The sequence below is a fragment of the Lutjanus erythropterus genome, chromosome 12 (assembly GCF_056507025.1).
Source record: "Lutjanus erythropterus isolate fLutEry1 chromosome 12, fLutEry1.hap2, whole genome shotgun sequence".
Classification (NCBI taxonomy): Eukaryota; Metazoa; Chordata; class Actinopteri; order Lutjaniformes; family Lutjanidae; genus Lutjanus; species Lutjanus erythropterus.
The window spans coordinates 23,030,604-23,055,400 of record NC_139328.1 but is presented as its reverse complement, the minus strand read 5'-3'; the positions used below and the strand labels follow the sequence as shown (position 1 = coordinate 23,055,400).

At 41.1% G+C, this 24,797-nt stretch overlaps 1 protein-coding gene across 1 annotated transcript in view; it reads left to right on the top strand.

The window, feature by feature from the left end:
- Positions 1 to 24,535, top strand: part of kirrel1b (kirre like nephrin family adhesion molecule 1b) — a 102,591-nt gene extending 78,056 nt beyond the window's left edge. The window contains exons 5-15 of the mRNA XM_084732899.1: positions 1,484 to 1,634; positions 2,231 to 2,336; positions 4,110 to 4,258; positions 5,776 to 5,903; positions 6,448 to 6,574; positions 8,287 to 8,387; positions 14,912 to 15,128; positions 17,156 to 17,263; positions 19,628 to 19,755; positions 21,628 to 21,702; positions 23,276 to 24,535. Of these exons, the coding sequence (XP_084589025.1) occupies positions 1,484 to 1,634; positions 2,231 to 2,336; positions 4,110 to 4,258; positions 5,776 to 5,903; positions 6,448 to 6,574; positions 8,287 to 8,387; positions 14,912 to 15,128; positions 17,156 to 17,263; positions 19,628 to 19,755; positions 21,628 to 21,702; positions 23,276 to 23,887 (1,902 nt within the window). The 3' untranslated portion in view covers positions 23,888 to 24,535. The remainder of the gene's footprint in view (positions 1 to 1,483; positions 1,635 to 2,230; positions 2,337 to 4,109; positions 4,259 to 5,775; positions 5,904 to 6,447; positions 6,575 to 8,286; positions 8,388 to 14,911; positions 15,129 to 17,155; positions 17,264 to 19,627; positions 19,756 to 21,627; positions 21,703 to 23,275) is intronic.
- The last annotated feature ends 262 nt before the right edge of the window (positions 24,536 to 24,797 follow it).

The following is a 24,797-nucleotide window of genomic DNA, read 5'->3' as shown; positions in this document are numbered from 1 at the left end:
GAATATGTGTGTATGTTTTCATTAGTGTAATAAGCTCCTGTTTCTACAGTAGCCCAGAGCGATAAAGCAAATGCGGTTTGTGCAAGTTTCTCGGCCAACAGGCCCGATCTCATTCTCAAATGAAAGCTGAATGCAGTACCAGAGTGAAGCTGAAATGTTTCATCAATTTATCAGTTAATAGCACTTCAAGTGATGTCAGTGTAAATCCATCCACAGCCGTTTGAGATGTCTGGCTTTCCACAAGAGCAAGAAAGTCCAAGCATGGAGGAGGTGGGGTGGATGGATGGCTCAATCAAACACAGGATTTTTAACTCAGGAGACCGAAGTTCATGTCCCATGTGAAAAACTAAACATTGTTTACCTAATGATTTATGTTACTTTTGTTTTTCGAGTTGTGTCAGTGACATATGTATAGTATGTATTGTAACCCCAAACGTGGTCTTATCCTAAACCTACCCAAGTAGTTTTTGTGCTTAAACCTACCCAAACTATGACCATTTGACAACATTAACCATGTGGTATAAGAGGCTTTTTGGCAGTGTCTCATACAGCTGCAAATGTTTACCTTGTGTGCCTGTATGATGCGCTGATGGGAAGTGACAAAACATCTGTATCTGAGGAGTTGGGATAAAAATTATTTGGACGATCATAGTTTCTCCTACACACTTGGAAGCGGAGCATGAGACAGCGATCTGCAATCTCACCTCTAGGTGCTACTAATTCCTACAGACTGGTCCTTTAATCTAGAAGATGTCAAAAACTGTGAACAATGCCCATCACAAATTCCTAAAGCCCAAGATGATGTCTTCAAAATTGCTTCTTCTGTCTGAATAATTATCCAACACCCAAACATCTATATATCTGTACTGCAATGATATAAAAGGGAGAAAAGCAGCAAAATAGTTGCACTAACTGATAAATTAGTGAAACATTTTAGATTCACTCTGTTACTTTATTCAGCTCTCATTTTGAATGCAAAGTCCAGAGTCGTTTTAAAACTGAATTGCTTGTGTTAATTGAAAGAACATTTTGTAGGCAGTTATTTTCCTGTGCCAACATTAAACTTCTGTATTATGAAGATAAAGTACAAGAACGCAGGTTTCTCTAAAATGTCTCCTTTAAACTCTGTTTAAACGATGCTTAGCAATTTTTCCGACTCCTGTTTCTCCTGCATCATGTCTAAAAATGTTTATTTTATTTCTTTTTTCAGATTGCTGTTTCTATTTTCATTGTAGTTATTTTTTTTTTTATCTCTCTTGGCTCCATTAGTAACACTCTTATATCTCCTCTCTCTCTACTCCCTCTCTTCTCTCTTACTCCTGCTATGAAATTTCTGATTCCCTCCTTTTTTTGTCCTTTTCGTCCTTCCCCATCCACTGTGCTCCTCCTCTTTGTCTTTTGATCTTTCTCTGTCGGCTCCTCTCCCTAAATACTACCCTCAAACCTCCTCTCCTATCCCGTCCTATTTCTTTCTCCCTCCCAGGAGGTGCTACCAGACAGGAAGAGGGTGACGACCAGGAGCTACCTGCCCATCACACCAGCTGACACTGACAGCGGCCGCAACTTCACCTGTGTTGCCAGCAACCCGGCGGTGCCAATGGGGAAACGAGCCACCGTTATGCTGAACGTCCACCGTATGTTGCTGTTCCTCTCTCTCTCTGTCACAGCCTGATTTGAATCAGCTGCCCCAACACTTGTCAACTTGAAGTCATTATTCATGAAAAACAACACATATACTGTGTATATGAATTTACCTTTGTTTTTGTCTCAAACTTGGGATGGTTCCAGGTTTGTTTTAGCTGTTTGCGTTGATTTGGCATCTTTTTTCTCCAGAAGCAGTTCACAACATGTTAATTTTCTTCAACAGACGGAAGACCGGAAACTTTATGCGTTCAGAAGAATTTCATCCATGTCCCTGAAGGAATGAGAAATGATTGCTCACGAGGAAACTGTAGTTTGAATTTTCAATCAAGAAGATTGATGTGTTTCTCCAGCCCAGTGTAATTAGTAATTACTGGCAGAATAACTGCAGTAAGAGTAGATGTGAAACTAGTGCTGCGTTCGTACAGAGGGCTGTATAGAAGTGAGAGTTTTGGAACAGCAGATTTGATTGTGAGGTTTATAGCTTGTGTGACTTATTTGTGGGGGAAATCAATCTTCATGCAGTCATTTACACTATAATTCTGTTTATCTTCAGCTGTACATTGAATATGGATCTGTTTCTGTGTAGACCCTCCCATGGTGACACTGTCCATCGAGCCTCGCTCCGTCCTGGAGGGCGAGAGAGTCACCTTCACCTGCCAGGCCACTGCCAACCCTCCCATCATGGGCTACAGGTCTGGATGATTTTGTTTTAACCAGAATTTACTCATTTAGAATGCATAGATCAATGAATATGCAAACTAGTCCCATCATCTATCCGCACCCGCCCCTCCACCGCTCACCTGCAGCTCTAGCGTACCTGCTCACCTTCGATGATCAATCATGTCACGTGACATATGTTATATAATCATTTATATACCAAATCTAATCTTTTCCTAAACCTACCAAGTAGTTTGTGTGCCTGAACCTAATCAAACTGCAATAGTGTTGCAACCTTAAACTTAAGGGTCCGGTAAGCCTGCTGCTGCTGGTAATTTATGTTGTTTTGGGTGTAATCAGTAATCAACCTGTTTTGTCGTACAGGTATAAGGATGTGTTGTTAATGGGGGAGTAATATAGGAGTAATTCATCCATACATGCTAACTTTTACTGTGTGCCAGTGGGTAGACCAACATGCTGGCTCATGCCCTACTCTCTGTGTCCCCCGCATGAATGAATGGAACAGCATCACTCAGGCTTCACAATGAGTTTTGTTGCAAAATCCATCTCTTTTGGGGTAAAAATTTCCAAACAGTTCTTCTTAGAAAATCACTCCTGCACACTTAAGTTTTCTCTGGAAGTTTGGCTCGGAGTGGAATAAACTGCACCCACTTCTTTCATATTTTCAGATCCTTTGGTAATACATGAAGGCTCACTGTTTTTCCTATTGCAACTTTGCAAACAAAACACTTTTTTTCCATCATTTTGAAGATAGTGAAATTTAGCTTGCACAATACCCCAACATGTGTCCACACTCAGCTCCCACTCATTTCGCCACAGCTATGGATATGGAAAGCCCCAAACCCTGGCTGTCTGATTCTGCATTTTTGACACTGTCATTTGTAAACTGCAGTTCCACAATGGAAATTCTCAGCCATGGCTTTGAGTGTTTTTTTGCATGTAATATTTCCACTAATATATATTTTTCATTGGAAGGGGTCTTTAAATATAACAGCTGAATTTACTTTAATATCTATCTCTGGACTGTTATCAAACAAACAATATGTCACTACTCACTTTGACAGCATAATAGCAACTTTATGCCCAGTTCAGGATTTGATGGACTTTTTAATGATATTGAAGGTCTCTTCATTTGGTACCTGCAGTCTAACATCAGGAGCCAGACTGCAGTTCTGTTTAATGCCCATAGATTTTCTTTCCTCTGTTCCAGTCCGCTTGTATCCACCATCCTGAACTGTAATTTCTGCTTACAGAACAGAATTGTTGAAAGTATTGAACAATTAAACGCTGACTTTTATCTTAAGTGACAGCACTGAAGCACTGAAATCACTAAATGCTGGACTTTAACGGTCTGGTTTTAATCTGAGGTTTAAGACTCCACCAGAGGGTCCCAGTGTGGGAGCACTGCCAGGCACTTAGGCACTAAGCCTATTGAGCGTATATTAGAATGTCATCTAATGGCAGATGTACAATATGGTTATATGATTCTCAGCTATATATCTGGCAAGATACAGTATGGATAACAGAAATGGAGAGAAATTTATTTCTTTAACTTGCAATCGTTCCCTGTGATCATTCACGAGGTTTTGACATCAGTGCTTCTTAAATGCTAGTTTAATAGCTTTAATTGATCATATAAAAACACTCATAGTCTAATGTTGGAAATCCATTATAAAGACATTATAAAACCCATCATGCCTTTGAGATCACCTGCTGACAAACAGACATAACAATGATTTGCAGTGCTTAAAAACGTGTCATTAAATGGAGGTGTGTTTCTCTGTCAGGTGGGCAAAAGGTGGCGTGCTGCTGGAGGGGGCCAGAGAGAGTGTGTTTGTCACTACAGCGGATCACTCCTTCTTCACAGAGCCCGTGTCCTGTCAAGTTTTCAACGCTGTGGGAAGCACCAACGTCAGCATCCTGGTGGACGTGCACTGTGAGTAGAGTGCAAACACTCCTGAGCTGAGTGGGACTCTGGTGTGTGTGTGTGTGTGTGTGCTCTCGTAGCTGTATTTGTCAGTATTTGATCAAATGCCACACTGGATTTACTTTGTTAATACACTATATTCGTGTATTGCACAGAATAAATTTACAATAGCTGGTTAATGTATATTCTGTTCTCTCAGTTCAGTCCAATTCAACAAAGCATTATGGGATTTGTTGTCAAAGCCTGCACATAGACAGTGTAAGATAAAAATGAAATAAGAGAATGTAAAAAGAGTAGTCACAACTAGGTATTAAAAACAACTATTACTGAAAGTAGTTAAATAAAACAATCAAATGAATCGAAGAATATACTGAATCAGAAAAGGACAGAAGAAAAATGTTATGTCATATTATATAGAATTAAAACTGAAAGGTTATTTATTCTCCTTCCAGCTAGATGAACAGTTTCAGTTTCAATCATTTTTTTTCTGTTGGACAGTTTTTTTAGCCATTTGGTGACAGCAGTGCCCCCTGACTTTGCTCATAGTGGTGGCCTGAAAACTTTGGGTCAAATGCACCAGAAGACGACTTTCCAAGGGACCATTAGCCCTCCTACATGCACACTTATGGCCCTGTTCCACATTCTTCTTAAGTCACGAATTACTGTATCCCTGCAAATCCCCCTATACTGAAAAGACGTTTCAGTCATTCCCGTCCACCCCGTGCATTTATAGACTGCAAGAATATCAGAAGCATTAGTTCCCACACACTGCCTTTATTTTATTTGGTGCTGTCTGCACTGGCCCCTGCAGGCTCACATTTCAGCTGTGCCCCACTGGGCCTAACTGCAACCTGAAGCATTTATTTATTCCAAGTCCATTTTTCCGACAGTACGTGTTTAAACTCTAGGTTGGTACTCGATGAAAAGGTGTTAAATAATATATTTAGCCACATGCTGCAATCTGGGAGCAGGGTGTGCTGCTTCCTGCTCCAATTTGTAATGTCGGTTAAAATATAGTGATGGAACACATTTCCCATCATGCAGTGCTGTTTTGAGTTTTCTGGATCAAGTTCTTTGTTTATGTTCTAAAATGTGAACGATAGATACTTTTAGGAGTGTTTTTAGGCTGTCTTTTATTAGTGTTGTCTAGTGGTGGTTTATGTTGACTGTCACTTTGGTGCTGGTTTATAGTTTTTAGGTTGTCAAATTTCTTGACATCAGCTTTATTTTCTGTCCACTGAAGTGAATCTGGCACATCAGTACAGGGTGGAGTGGAGCTATATTTTTGTCATTTTCATTCACGTGAATAATATAAATTATTGATTTATCTTTTAAATATTTTTGGGAGGCTTTTATGCATTTAATAGATAGGGAAGGGCAGAGCCGAACCCACGGCTGCCAGGACCCATGTTATAGATTTTGTTGATGTGTTTCCAACTGAAGTCAAAAGGTCAAAGGGGCACCACTGCTTGATGATCACCAAGTCTGTATTTCATTTATAAAAATGTGTGTGTTCTCTCTTTTAGTTGGCCCAATACTGGTAGTGGAGCCCAGGCCAGTCACAGTAGATGTGGACTCTGATGTTACCCTGAACTGCAAGTGGTCTGGAAACCCCCCTCTGACCCTAACCTGGACAAAGAAGGGCTCCAACATGGTGAGAAAAACCATCAAACCTTCCCCTGACCTTTGACCTTGAAGCCATTTTTTATATATGTCTATATGACTTACGTTTTTATTCCACTAAAATGTCATGTATTTACATTTACACAGTAAGAAAGAGAAAGTCTGAACACAACATGTTTGTGTAAATCCCATTCCAGGATTTACAGCCAAATCGCCCGGAAAACCTCAACCCTGGCCTATATTAACGTCTGCAACCCAGACTTCATAAATGTTTGCTCAGTTGTAAAGCAGACCATTAGAAGTGAATCTCCGTCTTCATATCTTAAATCTTTAATTCATGCCTAACAAGTTAAGAAAAGCTCCAGGAAAAACTAATGGAGCCTGCTGAGTAAATCAACATGTTTTATGAATTAAATATAGATATCTCCCCCTCTCACTCACTCCCTCCCTATTTTTAATGTCTCACCCCGTCTGTCTATCTTCGCTCTCCACTTAACAAAACTATTCTGCTTTTTATGCAGACTCATATTTGTGTGTGTGTGTGTGTGTGTGTGTGTGTGTGTGTGTGTGTCCAGGTACTCAGCAACAACAACCAGCTGTATCTGAAGTCAGTGAGCCAGGCTGATGCTGGCCAGTATGTCTGCAAGGCCATCGTGCCCCGGATCGGAGTGGGAGAGACTGAGGTTACCCTCACTGTCAACGGTCAGTTACTGTCCAATTACTCTGATATTAATAACAAAAATACTAAAAAACATGTAGAACAGATCTTCCTACGCACAGCAAAGCTCTGCTTCTGTGTCAAACATGAATTATAAACCACACAATCCTCCATGATGTTTGTTTAATCTATACTCTGTACATCATGCATGAATCTGTATCTGTCTGACACCTGAAGAAGCCACTAAATGTTCAGAGTAGAGTGCTGTGTGAGCCTTGTATTTATACCAACCCAGTCTGATTCATTCCATCCCCAGCTTGACCCAAACCCAACAGATAATTTTTCAGGCCTGTACAGGCCCAAAGCCAATGTTTCAATGTCAGAACCCTCTCTCTGAGAGAGCAAATTACTCAATAAATCAAAGCTGATTCACCAAGAACACAATAAGGAAAAGGGAGTTCACAAACTCTCCTTAAATCTTCACCAACTGACAAAGTGGCCGGGCAAACCAAAACGTAGACAGCGTTGGCACGTCCTTGCAAAGTATGTGGTGCTGAAACCTTGATGAGCCTCTGACTACATTGGACTTGTTGACGTACTGGTAGAGCCCTGCATTGGCCAAAAACTCCAGCCCGGTTAACCCTTTTATCCACTACAGCCAGATCCAAAAGTGTGAAAGTCATGCAAAACAGCTTTCTGATGTTTCTGACAGAAAGATTCTTAGTAGAAAGCCATGGAGCCTCACTCCCTCCATGTGTCTATAGTACAGCATAGTAAATCCACCTTTTCTGTCACTTTAGCAAGACAATTCACAATTGCTTGAAGGCAAATTCTACAGTCAAATTTCACCAGAATTGACCACCGCTACAAAGCAGCGCATAAAATTTGAAATTATTTCATAAAGTTTGGTGTGACCTGGTCCTATTTTAGCAATTCAGTAGAGACTGACTGATCAGTAGACAGGAATTTCTATTCTAGTTCTGGATCATGATGACATCCCCACTGTATTCAGACCACATCAGGTGTTACTTTAATTTGAATGGGGTAGTCTGTTTAGGCTGTGGTGGTAAAGACCACAGGGGATGCTGGACAAAGATGCAGTGGCTCTATTGTGAAAAGTTGAAACAGTCAACTTTTGGAGAAAAGCAGCTCTGATGTGACACTGCAAGTAATGGTAATCTTTGAACTGTTGTCCTTGCTGGGTTTATTACGTGTACCTAGCTTTAACGTCTGGGTCTGCCGTATAGTCTATGCTGTGACAACAAGAACCTTCCTTTGACTTGTGTCCATTTGTTTGTTTGAGGGAGCTGTGAGAGAATCAGGAGAGGGAGCAGTGGTAGCAAGAAGATCAGTGAATCTGAGAAATAAAGCATTATTTTCTGGCTGTTTCACTGTGGTTGTCTTCTAAACCACAAATAAACATCCTGTAATGCCTGCATACCGTGCAGAGCCCTCCAGTAATCCCTGGAAAACCTAGCTTGCAACATCTACCTCTGATTGGGTTGGTTGCTTTTCCAACTGGGAGACATCAATGAACACTGAAACACTATGAATTGCTGAAAAAATCCTAAATGCAGGCTTTGCTTTACACGTATGGACCTAAGTTTTCTCATTGTCAAGTATAGTGAAAAATGTCCCAGTCTTTTCCGTGGTTATCTGTAGTAATGACTTGTTGATGTGTTGTCAAGCTGAATGCTCGTGTACGTCTCAAACCTTATGATTGTTGCAGTAATCCTCTTACGTCTCTGTGTCTCAGGTCCCCCCATCATCTCCAGTGATCCAGTCCAGTATGCTGTCAGAGGGGAGAGAGGAGAGATCAAGTGTTACATTGCCAGCACCCCCCCACCTGATAAGATTGTAAGTCCAGCCTTGGAAGTTGTTATCTGCTGCAGAGGTGCTCGACCTTTTCAGATTGCATCTGTCTCCGACAGAATCCTGATCACAGCAGTTCCTCGTCCACCCTGAAAACAAAACGATTTTCACCTCCTCCTCTTCAGCTTGTGTTTCTAGCAAAACGATTGGCACAAGTGGCATTGTTCTCCAACTGTGTCACGAGTATGTGAGAACGATCTGTTCCTCCTCTGTGGTGGAAGGTGTGACTCATCAAAAACAGCTGCTGGAGTGTTTGGCTGAAATGAAAGAGGAGACACATAGCACAGTACACACGTTCCACTGAAATGTGGGAGTGCAGTTGATAAGATAGAAATTATGATTCTAATGTTACCGCGATTACTACTGTGTTTTATATTAATGTTTGGAGAATCTTGGATGAGTACATTAGATTGTGTTTCTTAATATGGAAATATTGAAAGGAAAGGTTATTTACTTGTCCAACAAATCCCTGGGTTATCTTGTTTGCCAATAGACAAACATAACCTTCTAACTTACATTATTACTACCCTCTTTCTAGCCACCATCCAGCATCCTTTATAGTGTTATCAACATGGGTTTTATTTTTCTGATCTTACAAGCCTGTAAGACATAACTTGGCTCTTATAAGACAGTGGTTCCCAAACATTTTCACCATTTCAACCTGACAATCCATCTAAGATATGTGACTTTCTGACGTAGTGATTGTCTGCGTCCAGCCTTGGTCACTAGTTGGGCTGGGTCTGTGCCTGGTTGGCCAGTTCAGGAATCCAGCCATGGTTGTATCTATTTGACAACTGACTCAGCTGAGCTACAGCACAATATTTCCAGGTAGGTTGGGAATCATTATTGTATGACTCTATGGGCCTATAGATGATGAAGCCTGTTGGTATATTCCTTGCAGATATTTATATTTATATTATATAAATGTTACGTTAATTAGGAACCTTAATAAAACAATTCAGGAATTGTGAGTTTAACACTGCATTTGCAGGAAAATTAATAATGAAGCAGTTCAATAATTTCACTTGCATGCCTTGTGTTTTCCTCATACGGACACATAGGTGATATGATCATACAGACAATAGAACAAAAGGTAATCTAACATGCCAGCATTAAATACCCCTTTCCAGAACTTTTTGAGGTTTTTTGGCTGGATCCTGCCAGAACAGGATCGGGGACCTCCTAGACTTGGGATCGGCACATATTTAATTGGATCCAGTACCTTCTTTGTCACAGTCAAAATCTTTAAATAAAGTGTTTAATATTTAATGTTATCTGATGATTATTGAAAGACCCATAGCTAAGTGGGTATTTGTGCTGTAAAATTGGTGAAATAAGTGGCTTAGCTAGCTTGACACCAAAGGCATACTTGGGGGTTGCTTGTATTGGTGTGGTGCTGTCCATAGTATTGACAGCAGACTTCCCCATCGACAGACAGATTGCATTCAGTTTTTCAGGTTATTTTACATATAGTCTCTTTGAGGCTCTACAATACAGGGGCTGTGGCAGACTATACAGAGTATAGAGGGGGGGCACGGATTTTGTCTCCTCCAGGGAAGGCAGTCTAGAACATTCTTCCCTTTTTAACAGGGAGCCTCCAATACTGCCATAATGAAGCCTTGTCATAACGCCAGCTTCGCTTTTTTACACTGAACCAAACGACGCTGGCATAATGCTGCCCAATTGTGTGATTTTAGACAGTATGCTGGCGTTCCGGAGGCAATGAGGCGTAATGTGTAACATAACAGCGTCCGCAACTGGTGACGCATGGGTCAACAAGTGACACTGCTCCTCTACTCTTTTCTAATCACATGTAGAGCTGCAACCTCATGAATTTCTAAAGTGAAGCTTTTTATGTGTTACTGTAAGCAGGATGTTGCTTCTTCTGCAACAATGAAGTTAAAAGGACCTTCGCCTTGTGTGATGGTCTGAGTTTCTCTCCTGCCTGCCTGTGTGTGTATGTGTGTCTGCTCATTTGTCCTGCTCTCTGCTCTTACAAATCTGAAGAATAAATATGTTTTCATAAAACACAATCATGAACAGCAGTGAATGTGTAACACAACAGCATTGTGTCCCATCCTGCCGTCTCACCCTTTTGACATCGATTCGTCTTTGTGACTGCCTTCACTGTTTATTCAAAGGCTGAACAACAACAACCCCCACACTCCGTGTTTGTCCATAAAGGATGGCAAGGCCAAACAACAGTCCAACATTCCCACCTTGAACAGGTTGTGGAAAATGGGCTGTTTTTTCTGACCTTTTTGTCTTGCAACCCTTTAAAACTTTAAAGCTTTGTCTACATGGGACCTCTCATCGGTGGTTTGTGACAGATGAGTAAATGGCTTCAGTCAGTTCAACCAAAGGTTCTTCTTACTCATATTGTTTTGATGCCATTTGAAGCCAAAAGAGGTCAAATTCTTCAGTGATTCGCAAGGAATTTTTTTAAAAAAGAAAGAAAAAAAGCAGATATTTTTGTTGACCCTGTTGACCTCTTGTGAGAGATCTGTTCGGGAAAAATTCGAATCCTGTATTATTGAGAATCTTTTTACAGTACATTAGATGCACATATGGATGGAGGCTTCTGTCCTGACTCTGTGTGGACAGATGTGGACAAACAGAGTAGTACCACCAGTAGTCATGCCGGCAGTGTAGCTGATAAGGGCAATGCAACCATAGGAAATGACAAAGAACTTTTAAAAATTGGACAGGACAGAAGTTTAGTTTTCTCAGACAGTTCATGCAGGAGGCAGGTTTATTTTCAAGGAGATTATTTATCATTGACTTCTATCAACCACAGCCACACTGCCTTCATAGTAAGACTGTTTAGCTCGTAACTAATCACAATGACGTATGCACACATCATGTGCATGAACGTGACTACATAGCAGGCTGATATTGAAATAAAAAAAAAATACAGAAAGGCCAGTGTATTGTCATGTGAAATTTGTTAGTATTTTGATGTTTTTGAGTGAATTTACTTTATTTTTTAAATTTTAGTAGATTCCTCAGTGTACCACTAGAGGGAGCTCAAGTACTACCAGTGGTACTAGTCCGGTAGTTTGAGAATCTAGGCTTTAGACTAATTTTTACCAGGATTGCATTAGTTAAACAAGCAGTCAGAACAAAGTGAAAGATACAAAACACACATAAAATCCTACATATGGTGGCTTTTAGATCACTTACAGTAACAGTTATTTAGTTATCGTCACCAGGAAGAAGTCAGTGCAGCATCCGTACCATCTTGATTTTAGTATCAATTGAACCTACCAGCCAAAACTGTTCCAATTCAGTGATTCTTCTCAAAGTGTCAGCCATCTCTTCTTTAAAAGAAAGCATTCACACAGATTGCCTCAGCAGCAAACTGTAATGGAATATAATCCTGAATGTGCCTCAACTGCAGAACTGTATGCGGGGCTTTCATTCCTGCTTTTTCTTGAAGTCGCTGAGTGCAATACTTGATCAAACTCCAGTTTAATATGAAGTGTCTGTGCATTATAGAAGTTGCAAAATGAGTGGTATTGTGTGTGATATAAACCTTAAAATACCAGGGAAATACCAGAATGCTCACAAATCACAAAAAGAAGGTGGAAAATGGGAATAAATCCAGTGCAGACATTTGAGTTTGACAGCTAAAATGAGTGAGGAAGAGTGTGAGGGTGAAACAGATTGAAATGAGAGGGAGAGAGATGGAGGGAGAGTGAAATTCTGTACCTTTCAGCGTCAATTATCCAATTGTGCAGTGCCGACATGACAGAAATCAGAGCTTTTAGGAAGCTTCAGCCCCCCTGCTGCACTGGCAGGGAGCTCAGAGCGTATAATGTGATACGACATTATAGTCTCGGCTTAATGCAGAGACACAAGGACTTATAAAATATGGAGTATGATGCTGTGTGTGTGCGTGTGTGTTTGCGTGTAAAAAAAGGCAATGGGAAATTGAGATAGAGAGACAGAAATATAGACAGTAGAGGTGCACCTAAATTACTGTGAGGAAAAGTGATAAAGAAAGAATGTAAGGGATTTTGAGAGGCAGTCTGTGGAGACAGAAAAGACGCATTATGTAAGATTGTTAGAGGAAAAAAGCAGATATTTTTTTTGAATTTCTCAGTCATCCCCTCTTGATCACATTCTCTCTTTTTTCATTTTTTTCAAACCAGGTTAAAAGGTACATTAGCCCAACATATGGCTCTATGTATATTTGATATCGTCATGCTCCATTTTTAATAGCCTCAAATTTCTAGCTCAGCAGATTTTAAGTAGAAAAACCTGCTTGGGTTTTTATCGCTCTTGTACACCGCACTGTGTGTTTGTGTGCGTGTGTGTGTTCTGATTTATTTGTGAGGAATTTCTTTTTTTCCAGCCTGAAAAGTTGCTGCACAAATTTTAATTAGGCAAATACTGCACCAGGAGGAAAAAAAAAATAGCCACCAAGGTGTGAGAATATAATTTGTTTTGCTTAAAATATATTTCCTGCCCAGACTTGTGTAACCTTTCTGAACACCAGCCCATCTGTTTACTCAGTGTTTACCTCTGATAATGTGTGTGTGTCTGTATGTGTGGTTAATACAACATAAGATAAGATTAAGTGAAATTACCATTATTGATCCCCGAGGGGACATGGAATGATTGCAGTGGTAAAGAGAGGAGTTTAGATAAAAATCAAACAAATAAAACATATTGGAAATTGCGTCTCCATCACACTGATACAGAGCTGCTATTGCCTTGAAGGACTTTTCCTGCTGTGTTGATTAGGAGCAGATTTATAGATTTACAAGTGTGTCGGTGTACAGATGTACCAAGCCTTTGATCTTACCTTAATCCCGAATTGACGTACACCTGCTTTACCATTTTAATGCAACCCCTTTTAAGTGGCTGATCACACAGAGGCTGAGAGCTGGTTTTGCCTACAAAGTGTTTTCTAGTGGCCTGTCTCCAACCATGTGTATGTGTTAGTTTACTTTATTTGCTTTTCAGCAAGGGTCATACAGACCTTACTATGAAACATTAACATTAAATAGACCGCAAAAGACTTTTTCTATGTGCACAAAATTATTTCCTTTGATGTTAGTGTGTACTTCTCCTTCACCAAGATAATCCATCCACTTGACAGGTGTGGCATATAGAGGTGCTGATTAAACAGCATGATTATTGCACCGGTTTGCCTTGGACTGGTCATAAGAAAAGGACAATCTAAAATGTGCAGTTTAATATTGACCAAAAAACACATTTATTAGCACTATGGCTGTTTTACTACAAGCTACAGCTTCCTTTTTTTCCCTTGGAGGACAAAGAGGACAAGGATCTACACTGCTTCCAACTGGCTTACCATACCTCAACCAATCACCCCTTATGCCTAAATCTAACAAACCCAATCAAAGAAGGCAATGAGTATTACTGCTAGCCAATCAGAGGCAGAGTAGGGCAGGCTATAGCTGTGATGGTTCTGGTGATTGGATTGATGATCTCTCAGTTCAGTATCTTGTGATGGTCAGTTTGTTGGCTTCCTTGTCTGATGACCTGTGAGGTCCTCCCTGAAGGAGGGTAGCAAGTCACTGAAGGTGGACTTAAACAGCTTTCTGGCAAAACCAAGACACAGTTGAATGTGTGTCTCTGCTAGAATACGCGATCCAAGAGTGCAGAGAGCCTCTGGGTAACCTGAGTATCTCTAGCCAAGTATGATTTTACAAGCCTGTTTCTGCGTGCTCTCCAGTCTTTTAGCCCGATCTGCAGTCAAGGAACTGTGCCAGATGAGGACTGCATACTCCAGCACCGGAGGCATGTAGTCTGTGTAGATGGAAACCAGTTCAGGGTCGTAGACACTGAAATCCTTCAGGCTAGAGCAAAAGCATCCTGTTAACTGAGATAAGTATGTGGTCCACCTGATTTTCCCATCACAAGTTACCTAGGACTTGGACTCTGTCTGGTCAAAGAAGGGAGTTGACAGTAAGGATGCACCCAAACTCCACTGGTTGCAGAAAGAATTCAGGTTGTATGGAAGTCTGAGAAAATGACCGTACTTCTCACTTGAGTTATGACTTCAGTAAACAGTTTTCCAATGAGTTTATAGTCTCAATCACTAGTTTCAAATCTTCAGTACAGCATGATGTTCATTTTGTAAATTATGGTGCCATTTAAAGAAAAATAGATGATAAAGCATGGGCGTGGCTGCCTCGTGTCGCTACTTGTCTTGACAAGTCATTACCACGTCCTGTTCTGGGGTTCTCAGTCAGATCCACCCCTTGCACATCTCCAGCTCTATCCTCATTTCTGTTTCCAAAAAAACAAGGTGGCAGTGGTCATAATGCTGAACTCAAAGCCTCAAAACTAATGGGTGATGTCACAGTGGCTATGTCCTCATACAGTCTGGCTTTTTGCTTCTATTTATAAATTTGGTTAAGTTCCCGAAAACCAACATGTCAGGAATCCCAATGAGGCTTGAGTCAACTCCTACGTCCAATACCTGCTGTTAATCCACGAAAAAAAGCTAAGCTTTCTAAAAATGTATGTTTCAGGTTTGGGCATGGAAGGAAAACGTGTGGGAGAAGGAGAAGGGAACCCTGATGGAGAGGTACACTGTGGAGCAGAGCAAACCTCCATCTCAGGGCGGGGCCGTCCTCTCCACCCTAACCATCAATAACGTCATGGAGTCTGACTTCCACTCGCCCTACAACTGCACCGCATGGAACTCTTTCGGACCCGGCACCATGATCATCACCCTGGAAGAGACGGGTATGGAAAAATAAATGATATGGCAGTGCAACATTGTCATCATGTCATAGGTACTTAGTCATTGAGTGCAGCTTACAGTGTTTATTATCATAAAAGAACAGATCAAGATTATTATTAATGTCATGTCATCAGTTGTTGCTCTGATTTAAAATAACAAATCAGCTGACGACAGCTAACTTTTTATGGAAAATGATATTTGTCACAAGGACCACCACAGTTTTGTAAGGGCACCCTGTGAGTTTTTTTTTTCTGTTAGTAGCGCTGATGGTTCCCAAAGTTGCCCACCCAGAACATGGCTAACTCACCACACGATATCCAGCTTTCTTAATACATCCATTGTATGGGGTGCAAGGCTCACTAAGTGAGCTACTGTTTCTAAAGAAAAGTTTCTGCAAATATTCTAAAAGATAGGAAACACATTCAAGTTGTTTGATATACCGTAAAGCATGTAAATGAGCACACAGGTGACGTAATATATAGTTGTGTACTGCAACGGAGCAAAATTCTACCTGAGGCCAGTACACATTGAAAACCTGTTAACAATGCAGACAATCCAAAATAAATAAATGAATAAATAACCACAGAGGTCACTTAGTAGAGTGCCGATCTCAGCCAGGCAAGAGATAGTGAAGCACCAACTGCAATGCCACCACAGCTGCCAGCAAAGTTTGATGATGAGTCCAAACTTCTCGATGTAAACATAGTTATTTATTTTAAATATTTTGTTATTCATTTAGAACTTTACAAGCAACCAAGTGGCTGCTGATGGATACAGAAATCTACATTTTTGGAGAAGCTCACAAAAGTTGAGATTCTGAATAATTTACACTTGATGGTGTCTATTCACATTCATCAGAGTCGGCATGTCCCAGTGAATGTTTTGGCTATTCAGAAGGTTTATGTTTTCATGTAGAGTTGATTAGATCATCCCCAGTCCCCAAGTTTTATAAAATGGTGTCACTACAATGAAATAGCTATTATCTGGACAAACATCATTAAACATGAATACACTTGAGTCTCAGCTTTCCAGTCAGTAGTAATTAATGCAATTCTAATGCTGTTTAGGGACCCCGGTATGCAGGAATATTCTATTAGATCATTTGTAGAATAGGCGAATATAATGCCTTTATCCCACATGTTAAAAAGTGCATGGTATTTGCCATGTCCATAAAAGGGGAGACTCTTGGGTACCCATTGAACCCATCCTCAGGTGAGATGTTAAGGAACAGCCATACCAGATTTTCTCACACCAAAATTTGTGGTAACTTTGGAGCAGTATCTTCACTAGCTTGAAAACTGAGCCCGCTATACAGCCTATGAAAGATGGACAGATGTAACTGTCCCCCCTCATGATCCCAATTAAGCTTACATCTGTGGAGATAAAATCAGATTTGCAAAAGTTTGATGAGGAAAAAAATGTATTCATCATGTTTGCATTTTATTGAGAAACACACACTGTAAGCAGAAGTGTTTGTTTACAATGAAAATTCCACACTGCATCTTTAAAATCCCCGAGAAAGCTGCTCTTCTCTCTCTTACAAACTGAAGTGCCCTTGAGCAACATGATTACGCAGCGGCCTCAGCTGGAGGACAGACTGTAGATAGAGTGTTATAAGTCCATTCTGGATGGTTATGCATTTTATTTTGAGAACTCGGCACGTCACATTACATTGAGAAAATGATTTCTTCATGCTCTGTCAGTCTTATCTGGCTCTTATTCTTTCAGCTGTCAGATTTCGCAGGCTTCAGAAAATCTACCAAAACATCTTCAAGAGAGATGGAGACACACACAGAGAGAGAGAGAGAGCTTGGATTTGTCCTCACATGTTACACTTAACAGCGTTTCTATCCCTCGTCTGACATGCATGCCTTATCATCATAAGCAGTCCTCAGAGATCCGGTATTAAGCTACTGTAGGACACAACAGGATTTATGCTTAAATGACATAATATCTGTGCAGGTTTCAGTAACAATGAGGCAGCAGCCGTCCCTCAACCCCGACACTTTTCTGCTTGTGTTTGTTTCAGATATTGTTCCAGTGGGAATTATCGCCGGTGGTACGGTGGGCTCCTCCATTCTGCTGCTTATGTTTCTACTTGCGCTTGCCTTCTTCCTCTACCGCCAACGCAAAGGCAGTGAGTGCACACAGTAGTTCTCTTGTCTGTGTCTGTGTGTGTGTGTGTGTGTGTGTGTGTGTGTGTGTGTGTGTGTGTGTGTGTGTGTGTGTGTGTGTGTGTGTGTGTGTGCGTGTGTGCGTGCGTGTAGGGCACGCACACACACACACGCACACATACTGTATATGTCTATCAGTCTTTCTTTCATCCACTCTCCCTATCCGTCATTCTGCCTCTCCACATCTGAAGAAAGGAACATATGCCAGCTGTATAGCATTTTATTCAAATGAGATTAATGAATATTCATATAATATGGCAAACTGCCTTAAAACGCCTACTGTACGTTTCCCTTTTCATTCAACTGACATGGAATTGTATGATTATTTTTTAAATAAATCGTATTTATATGCCGCTCGTACACTAGATAAAGTACATAAATAACAGAGCAGAAAACAAGAGCATTTAAAGGTGAATAGTATTTAAATTATGAATTCCTATATGTTATTTCTACAGCCTGCAGCAATCCAATTAGCTTTTATGAACACAAACCACACTTCTGCAAAGCAGGGAGCTAAGAACGTGCAGCGTCTTTAAGTTGTTTAATTTTGAGCTGCTCCACTGCAAATAAAGAATCAGGAAAGACAATGAAGGTGACTGGCAGAGTCCCTGGAGGGATTTTCTGGGGATAAGAGTATATTTTCTGGTTCAGAGCTGATAACACCACTACAGAAGAGATATCGTTTGGAAATAGAAACTCAAACAAACATTGTTGTGGCTCCAGATAAGCTGTCTCCTGTTTGTTGTGCAATGCAGCTCAAGACTTCACAGATTTAAATCTTTACTTTTAAGGTTTCTGCTTGTGGAAGAGGATTGTTCACGTTGACACGTATTGACTACTCCGTGCTTGGGATATATCAATTAAAATAAGTAGTGTTTTCGTTTTAGGTTGCACAAGGCAGAGTTTAAAATAGAAATATATCTGTTTTATTGGCCCAAAATGGATTTTTGGCTATGTTTTGGAGTTGGGAGCTCACAAACTTTTCCGATTTGAATATATAGATATTTAGAGCATTGCTTCCCAACCTGGGATCCGGGCCCCCCAGTTGGGCGCCAGAAATTTCAGGGGGTCCCCAAGACTTTCACTGCTCTGAAATCCTTCTTCAAAAACTTCAGGGCTTGCACTCCTTTTCAGAAGTCCAATTGAAGCACTTTTCAAGCATTTTCAAGGTTCATTTTCAAGCTTTTCCAGCACCTTATTGGTGGTAAATGTCATGTATATACAAAGTGATAATTTTACGTCTTCATCACATATGATTTGTGATTGAATTTAACGTTTCAAAATGTTTCACGTCTGTAAGTAGACTTGGCTTGCAAACAGTAATCTGATTACAATTTCAAGCAGTTTCAAGCACTTTATCCAATATGCAAGCACTTTTTAGAACCTTGTAAACACCACATTAAGCACATTTTTCAGCTCTCCTCAGATACAAGCCGGGGGCTACAAGGAAAAAAGGTTGGGAACCACTGATTGGACTGGACTGTCGTATCCCACTAACTAAAACACTTTTAATGAAGTGTCACTCAGCACTCAGTTCAGACTTGTGTAACAGAAATATAACCAGTACAACGTAATAAGACTGCTGTCATGACAAAAGTGACTCTGGAACTTACAAATATGAGGTAAACATGTAAATTTGCTAGCATATTTATATACAAGGTACATGTCTTAAAGAGACTTAAAATGCTATAGATTCAATCACCTTTTGGCTCACAATAAAGCAAATGTATGCTGATTCAGTAGGGAACTTGTGGTGAATGTACTTTGATAATGCACAGTTGCCCGGAAGGACTATGTTGTAGCTTAGTTTCACCGACTGCAGTGGTCCCCCTTAATATTGGGCCAATTTCAAAAATTGTTTTCCCCCATTAGTCATTTACGCACAAAAACGTGAGAAAAATACCATAGTTATAGTAGTAGTAGTAGTGTGTGGATTAAAAAAAGAATCAACACTCATAAGGCCTCCTGATAGAAAGATCTGCTTCAAAATGTTCATCTCTATTATAGACTCTTGTAGCCTCTAAGAAGATGTTTATGCCAAATGAATGTGCAGTTTTCTGACATCTCATTTCTACACAGTGAATAGTGAAGTCCTCAAAATTCAAATTATCACGTCTTTCTGCCTTTTGAGGCTGCCAGCCTGCCAAATTGCTTAACCAGTATCAACGGAGAGAAAATAAAAGCAACAAGGCAAATAAGCCAGATGAAAACAGCATTAAGCAGAACAAAGTGTTGCTGTTGTTTGGTTGCTGTTTTTAACCAAACAAATCAATAATTCATCTTGACACTGACCCAGAATATGACCAGAGGTTGTGTTTGTCTTCCAGGTCGCCGAGGTGTCACCCTCGGTAAACCAGACATCAAGGTAGAGACGGTCAACAAAGAGACCCACAGCCTGGAGGAGGAGGCGGCTGACGTCTCCACGGCAACCCGAATGGTCAAGGCCATGTACTCCGTGAGTAGACACCCATCTGAGTCACCGGGGGCCGTGGAGAGGAGGCGTATGGGTCAATGGCCTTAAATGTACAGATGCACCGACACAAAGGGCAACATGGCAACAGAGGCACACACACATACACAGAGTAAAAAAAGAGATGTGTGCACAAAGCCGGCCTGTAAACACAAACACAAAAAACACATTCTGGCACATCATAAATAAGCACACACTCGAGCCAAAATCAAGAAAGCTCCTACTGGACTGCACATACACCCAGATGAAGCAGTACAAAGATGGACAAGAAAGAGCATAAATACACAAAACAGACATAATGGAAATTCATTCTCACTCTGTAAATTGATCCTGCCTAAGTCCCGCAACTTTTTGCTTTTTGCTCCAATAACAGTTGAGTAAGGTATCCAGTGGAACATCAGTTAACTGTCTCCTGTACTACTATGTGCTAGACTTATTTATGTTTAAAAGAAAACCAAATTTTGAAGATGGTCAAAAGATATTGCTGGGGGACCTGTAAAATGTTAGCATGTGGCTGGCCAACTAGCTAGCTAATAATTGATGTAGTCAGTTAGCTCTAGGAGCTATCTGAAGCAGCTGGACTTGCTTGTTGTTCCTGAAGATGTTTCACCTCCCATCCAAAAGGCTTCTTAAACTCTAAGTGACTAATAAGAAACTCCGCTCACTTTTGTCCTCTTGTGAGGTCATTAATGTATATTTTTATATTAGTGAAGTCTGTCAGATGACAGGTGAAATGTCTTCAAGAACCTCAAGCAAGTCCAGTTGCCTTCATATTCCTTCCTAGATACCGTGACCTGTGGGACCTCTCCTCTGGCTCTTTTGGCTACACCAAGTCAAACCACACCACACTGATTTGCATTTCCATTATCACTTTTAACACGCCAAGCTCTGCAGGGTCATACCCGAGATGGACTTTCTGCAGAGTAGGGCCAAAGTGAGCCTGACCCGCCTCCAAGCGGGCTGTGGTGATCTCTTGTCAACCACAGCCAACCTGCGATGACCCTCTTCCCCTTGAGCTGATCATATTCAGTTAAAAGACACACTTTCAAGCAGGTAGTACCATTGGAATGAAAAAGCAAATCTCCACTATGCTGAGCTGAGGAGTCGATTCAAACCGAGACAAGCCATGCCAGCATGTGTGTATGGCAACAGGGTACAAGATGACTGAAAATCTGCACAGACTAGTTAGCCCATGTTTAGCTAACAGCTATCAGATGTAACCAGCTACCTATCAATTGATGTAGATCAGCTAGCAAGTTACATATCGTTTTGCTAACTTTAGCTTAGTATTGACTCGTGACTACATATATGTTGCCTTCACAGATCCCCCAAAAAGAAATTTTCACTATCTTCAACATTTTTTTTTCAATATAGATGAGCCTAGCACATAGCATATCTAAGTAAAGGAGAGAGCAAAGGAGAAAGTTGACTGAGGTTCCATCGCATACCAAACTTGCTGTTATTGAAGCACAGAGAGAAAAAGATTGGGCATATATCAATTACACATATTGGTGCACTTGAAAATACTTGTACACACACAGAAATAAGAGACGTTACCACAGACAGACACACTCTCCTTCCTTTTCGAAAAGCGTTCACACCTGGAAGTCCTGGAGAATGTAATTGACGAGGCTCTTTTGGAGCGGTTTTAAAGCTCGGTCCGAAACCTTTTTTTCCAAACGACTAACCGTTTCTCGTCTTCCACTCTCTTGGGATGAAAAACCTGAAACTCTGTTTTCCTCTCCCCTCCCTCTCTTCCTTCTCCTTTCCTTTCTTACCCTCCCTCTTTCCGTGTGTGTGTTTCGTTGTTTGATGGTTTAGTTTCTGCCCTCTGTTTCCCTCTCTCCCTCCACTCAGCCGTTCAAAGACGACATGGACCTGAAGCAGGACATCAGGAGCGAGAGCGACACCAGGGAGGAGTATGAGCTCAAGGTGAGATGGCTGCCTGCTCACAGAGACACTTCAGCATTTTGGCATTTACTTTTGCAACATCCTGAGCATTAAATCCTGCATGGTGCACAGACATATCATATGTCATGAACTCTGTGGTCATATCCATCATGAAGTGCTTATTACCACTTCCTACTTTTTCCTCAGGTTCAACGTTTGCACTGGAGTTAAAAGCTTGGTTTTCATAAAAAAAAAACAAAAAAAAACCACTATTATTCATAATCCAGATGTTGGTGATTCTTTATGCATCAGTTGCAGAATTCTGGTAGGTCAGAGCATGATTAACCCCAAAGTGGAGTGGAGCTCTCAAAACCTTTTGTCCTTTAACAAGCTCACCAAACAGTTTAGAAGTTTTATTCCAGGTTTGTGAGCCCAGGTGAGCTTCTGGTCTCTTTGTATTGGAAACCATATTTATCATACTGTGCACTGCATTACTCACACACTATGACATTTTGGACATAGCATGAACGGCGCACCACCAACTGCACCAACATCGCCGACCATATCAGCCTGTATTGTGACTGACAATATAAAGTGCAGACAACATGAGAAGTATGAATCATGAAATAATGGGAGACGTTCAGTTTATTTGGTGTGAGGTTGTATGAGGTACTTATCAATAGTCAGAGTATTATCTGCAATAGATGGCGGTCAATAGGCCCCAGTTTGTAGAAACAGAGAGAAGCACCAGCATGGAAGCTAAGCAATGTACTGCCATGGTAAGAGTCACCAGCAGCATGTAATTTAGCCACCTTAAAAAAGTCCATATGTAAAAAAAATTAATATCAGCTTAGGTGTATGATATTATTAACATTTTCAATACTTTTCCTTGCCATCAGACAGCTTCTTCCAACAGTGACGTTATATCACTTGCTCCAAACCAACCAAACTCCATTGGAGAAATCACTGATTCTACTTTGCAGAATATAGAAGTTGCTGGTCCACCGCTGCATTGATTTTGTCATTGTGTGACTTTGGTGTTTAAAAAGGTTAGGTCACACAATAACACAAACAGACTAACCAACTGAGGCAACAGTAGACCAGCAACTCATGTGTGCCTGTGTTCTGTGAGCTAAAATTACATAGTTCTCTCAAGGAGCCTGGTTAGTGAGGAAAGAGTGATATTTGGCTTGTATAATTACGGTTTCCCATCATAAAAGGTTGTTTGACAACAAAGTAAAGCAGTGAAAACATAATAAATTTCTTAGCTTCCATGCTGACAGTCCTCTGTGCCTCTGAGCAACACCTACTGAAAGTAATTCACTGATTCTCAATAAGTACCCTCATACAATTACACAACTATACCTTTAGATCAAGTTGGCTGAGTCAGTATCTTTGCATGTAATTGTTCTTGAATTTTGTTCTTGATTTAACTTCAGCTGTCTTTTTGTTTATTTTATTTCTTTTATTTATTAATATATTATTATTTTAAGTGTTTTTAATTTGCCTTTGTTGTTGTATTCATTGCGTATGTCATGCCAACCTAACTGAATAACAGACCAGATGTTTAGGGGTCTTCACCACTTAAGACTAATTTTGTCCTCTCTGATCACAGGATCCAACCAATGGCTACTACAATGTCCGAGCCACCACCCATGATGAGGCACGCCCCCAGTCCCGTGCCATCCACTACCAGGGTGAGTTCCGCTCGCCGAACCCAAGCAGCGGACCGGCCGGTGCCACTTCCAGCGGACCCTCGGCTGCCGCCAGCGGTGCCGTCCCCCCTAGCCAAGTGCCAGGCTCGAGAGCAGGCTGCTATGACCCCCGTCCTCCTTCCAGGATGTCCCATGCCACCTACGCCCAGTTCAACACCTTCACCAGGGCGCCACAGAGCCAGCAAGCACCTCCCAACCCAGCTCTCCAGTCGCCTGGAGATTACCCCGGAGACTGTGGCCTGCTGGACAGCACGACCCAACTGGCTTATGACAACTATGGGTACCCCTCCCAGTATCCCAGCTACCGCATGGGCTTTGCTCCACCCATAGAGGAAGGGCCAGCCTATGAGATGTATCCAACAGGACAAGGGACCGGACCGGGGCCAGGACCAGGACAACAAAGTCCTGAAACAGGGCTTGGGCAGTATGGAAGCTCCACTCGCTTCTCATACTCATCGCCACCCTCTGACTATTCCCAAAGACACACACAGCGGATGCAGACTCATGTTTGAGAAACACACACACACACAGTTTGACTTGCTTTTTGCAGCAGCAGTACTTATTACACATAAAACAAAAACATTAATAAATATAAAAAAAAACATAAACAAATCAGTTTTTGTTTCCATAGCATCCAGTGCATGGAATCTGGTTCATTTTCTGAACCAATAAAACATCCCAACAACGCACAGTAGTTAGCAGCATTGCATTATAATACAGTTAGCAGCAATACATATGACACATGCAAAGCGACATTCACACACGTTTGCGCAGACCCTCTGTTGCGAGCAGCGTTTCTGCTCCAACGAAAGCAACAGCGAGAGCCACAATCAAGAGAAAAGAGACAAAAGAGAAGGAGAGCACTTTGAAGACAGGAAGAAGAAGAAGGAGAAGAGTGCCAGGAGCTGAAGGAGGAGCAGAGGAACCTTTTTTTCTTCCTGTGGTCCTCGTCTTGCTCTCGGATCATCTCCCTGCATCACATTTCCCTCTCACCCCATCTCTGTAAATAAGTGCATATGGAGATTTGGGTCATTTTAAAGTTATTTCCTTGTACAAACCTATACAGTGTGATGCAGTACAGTGACCCACAGCAAATCCACACTTTTTGTTTTTGCATTTTCTGACTCTCACATATTGCAAACGCACACACGCACACACACACACACACACACACACACAGATCTTTAAAGACTTATTTGTTTCGATGTATTGCAGCAACGGGGCAGCTTGGACTATAAATATATCTGGCACTTTTTGATCCCTTTTCCTCACTTAAAAACTGCCCAGTGGCCATTGCTTACAAGATCTACCTTGATTTAAATGGGACAGAGCTTCTTAAAGCGGTACAGTTAGTGGCCAGAGTGCCAATGCTTATGTGCCAACACACACAAACTATTAAGGTGTGTCTTCTTTTGTAAAAAG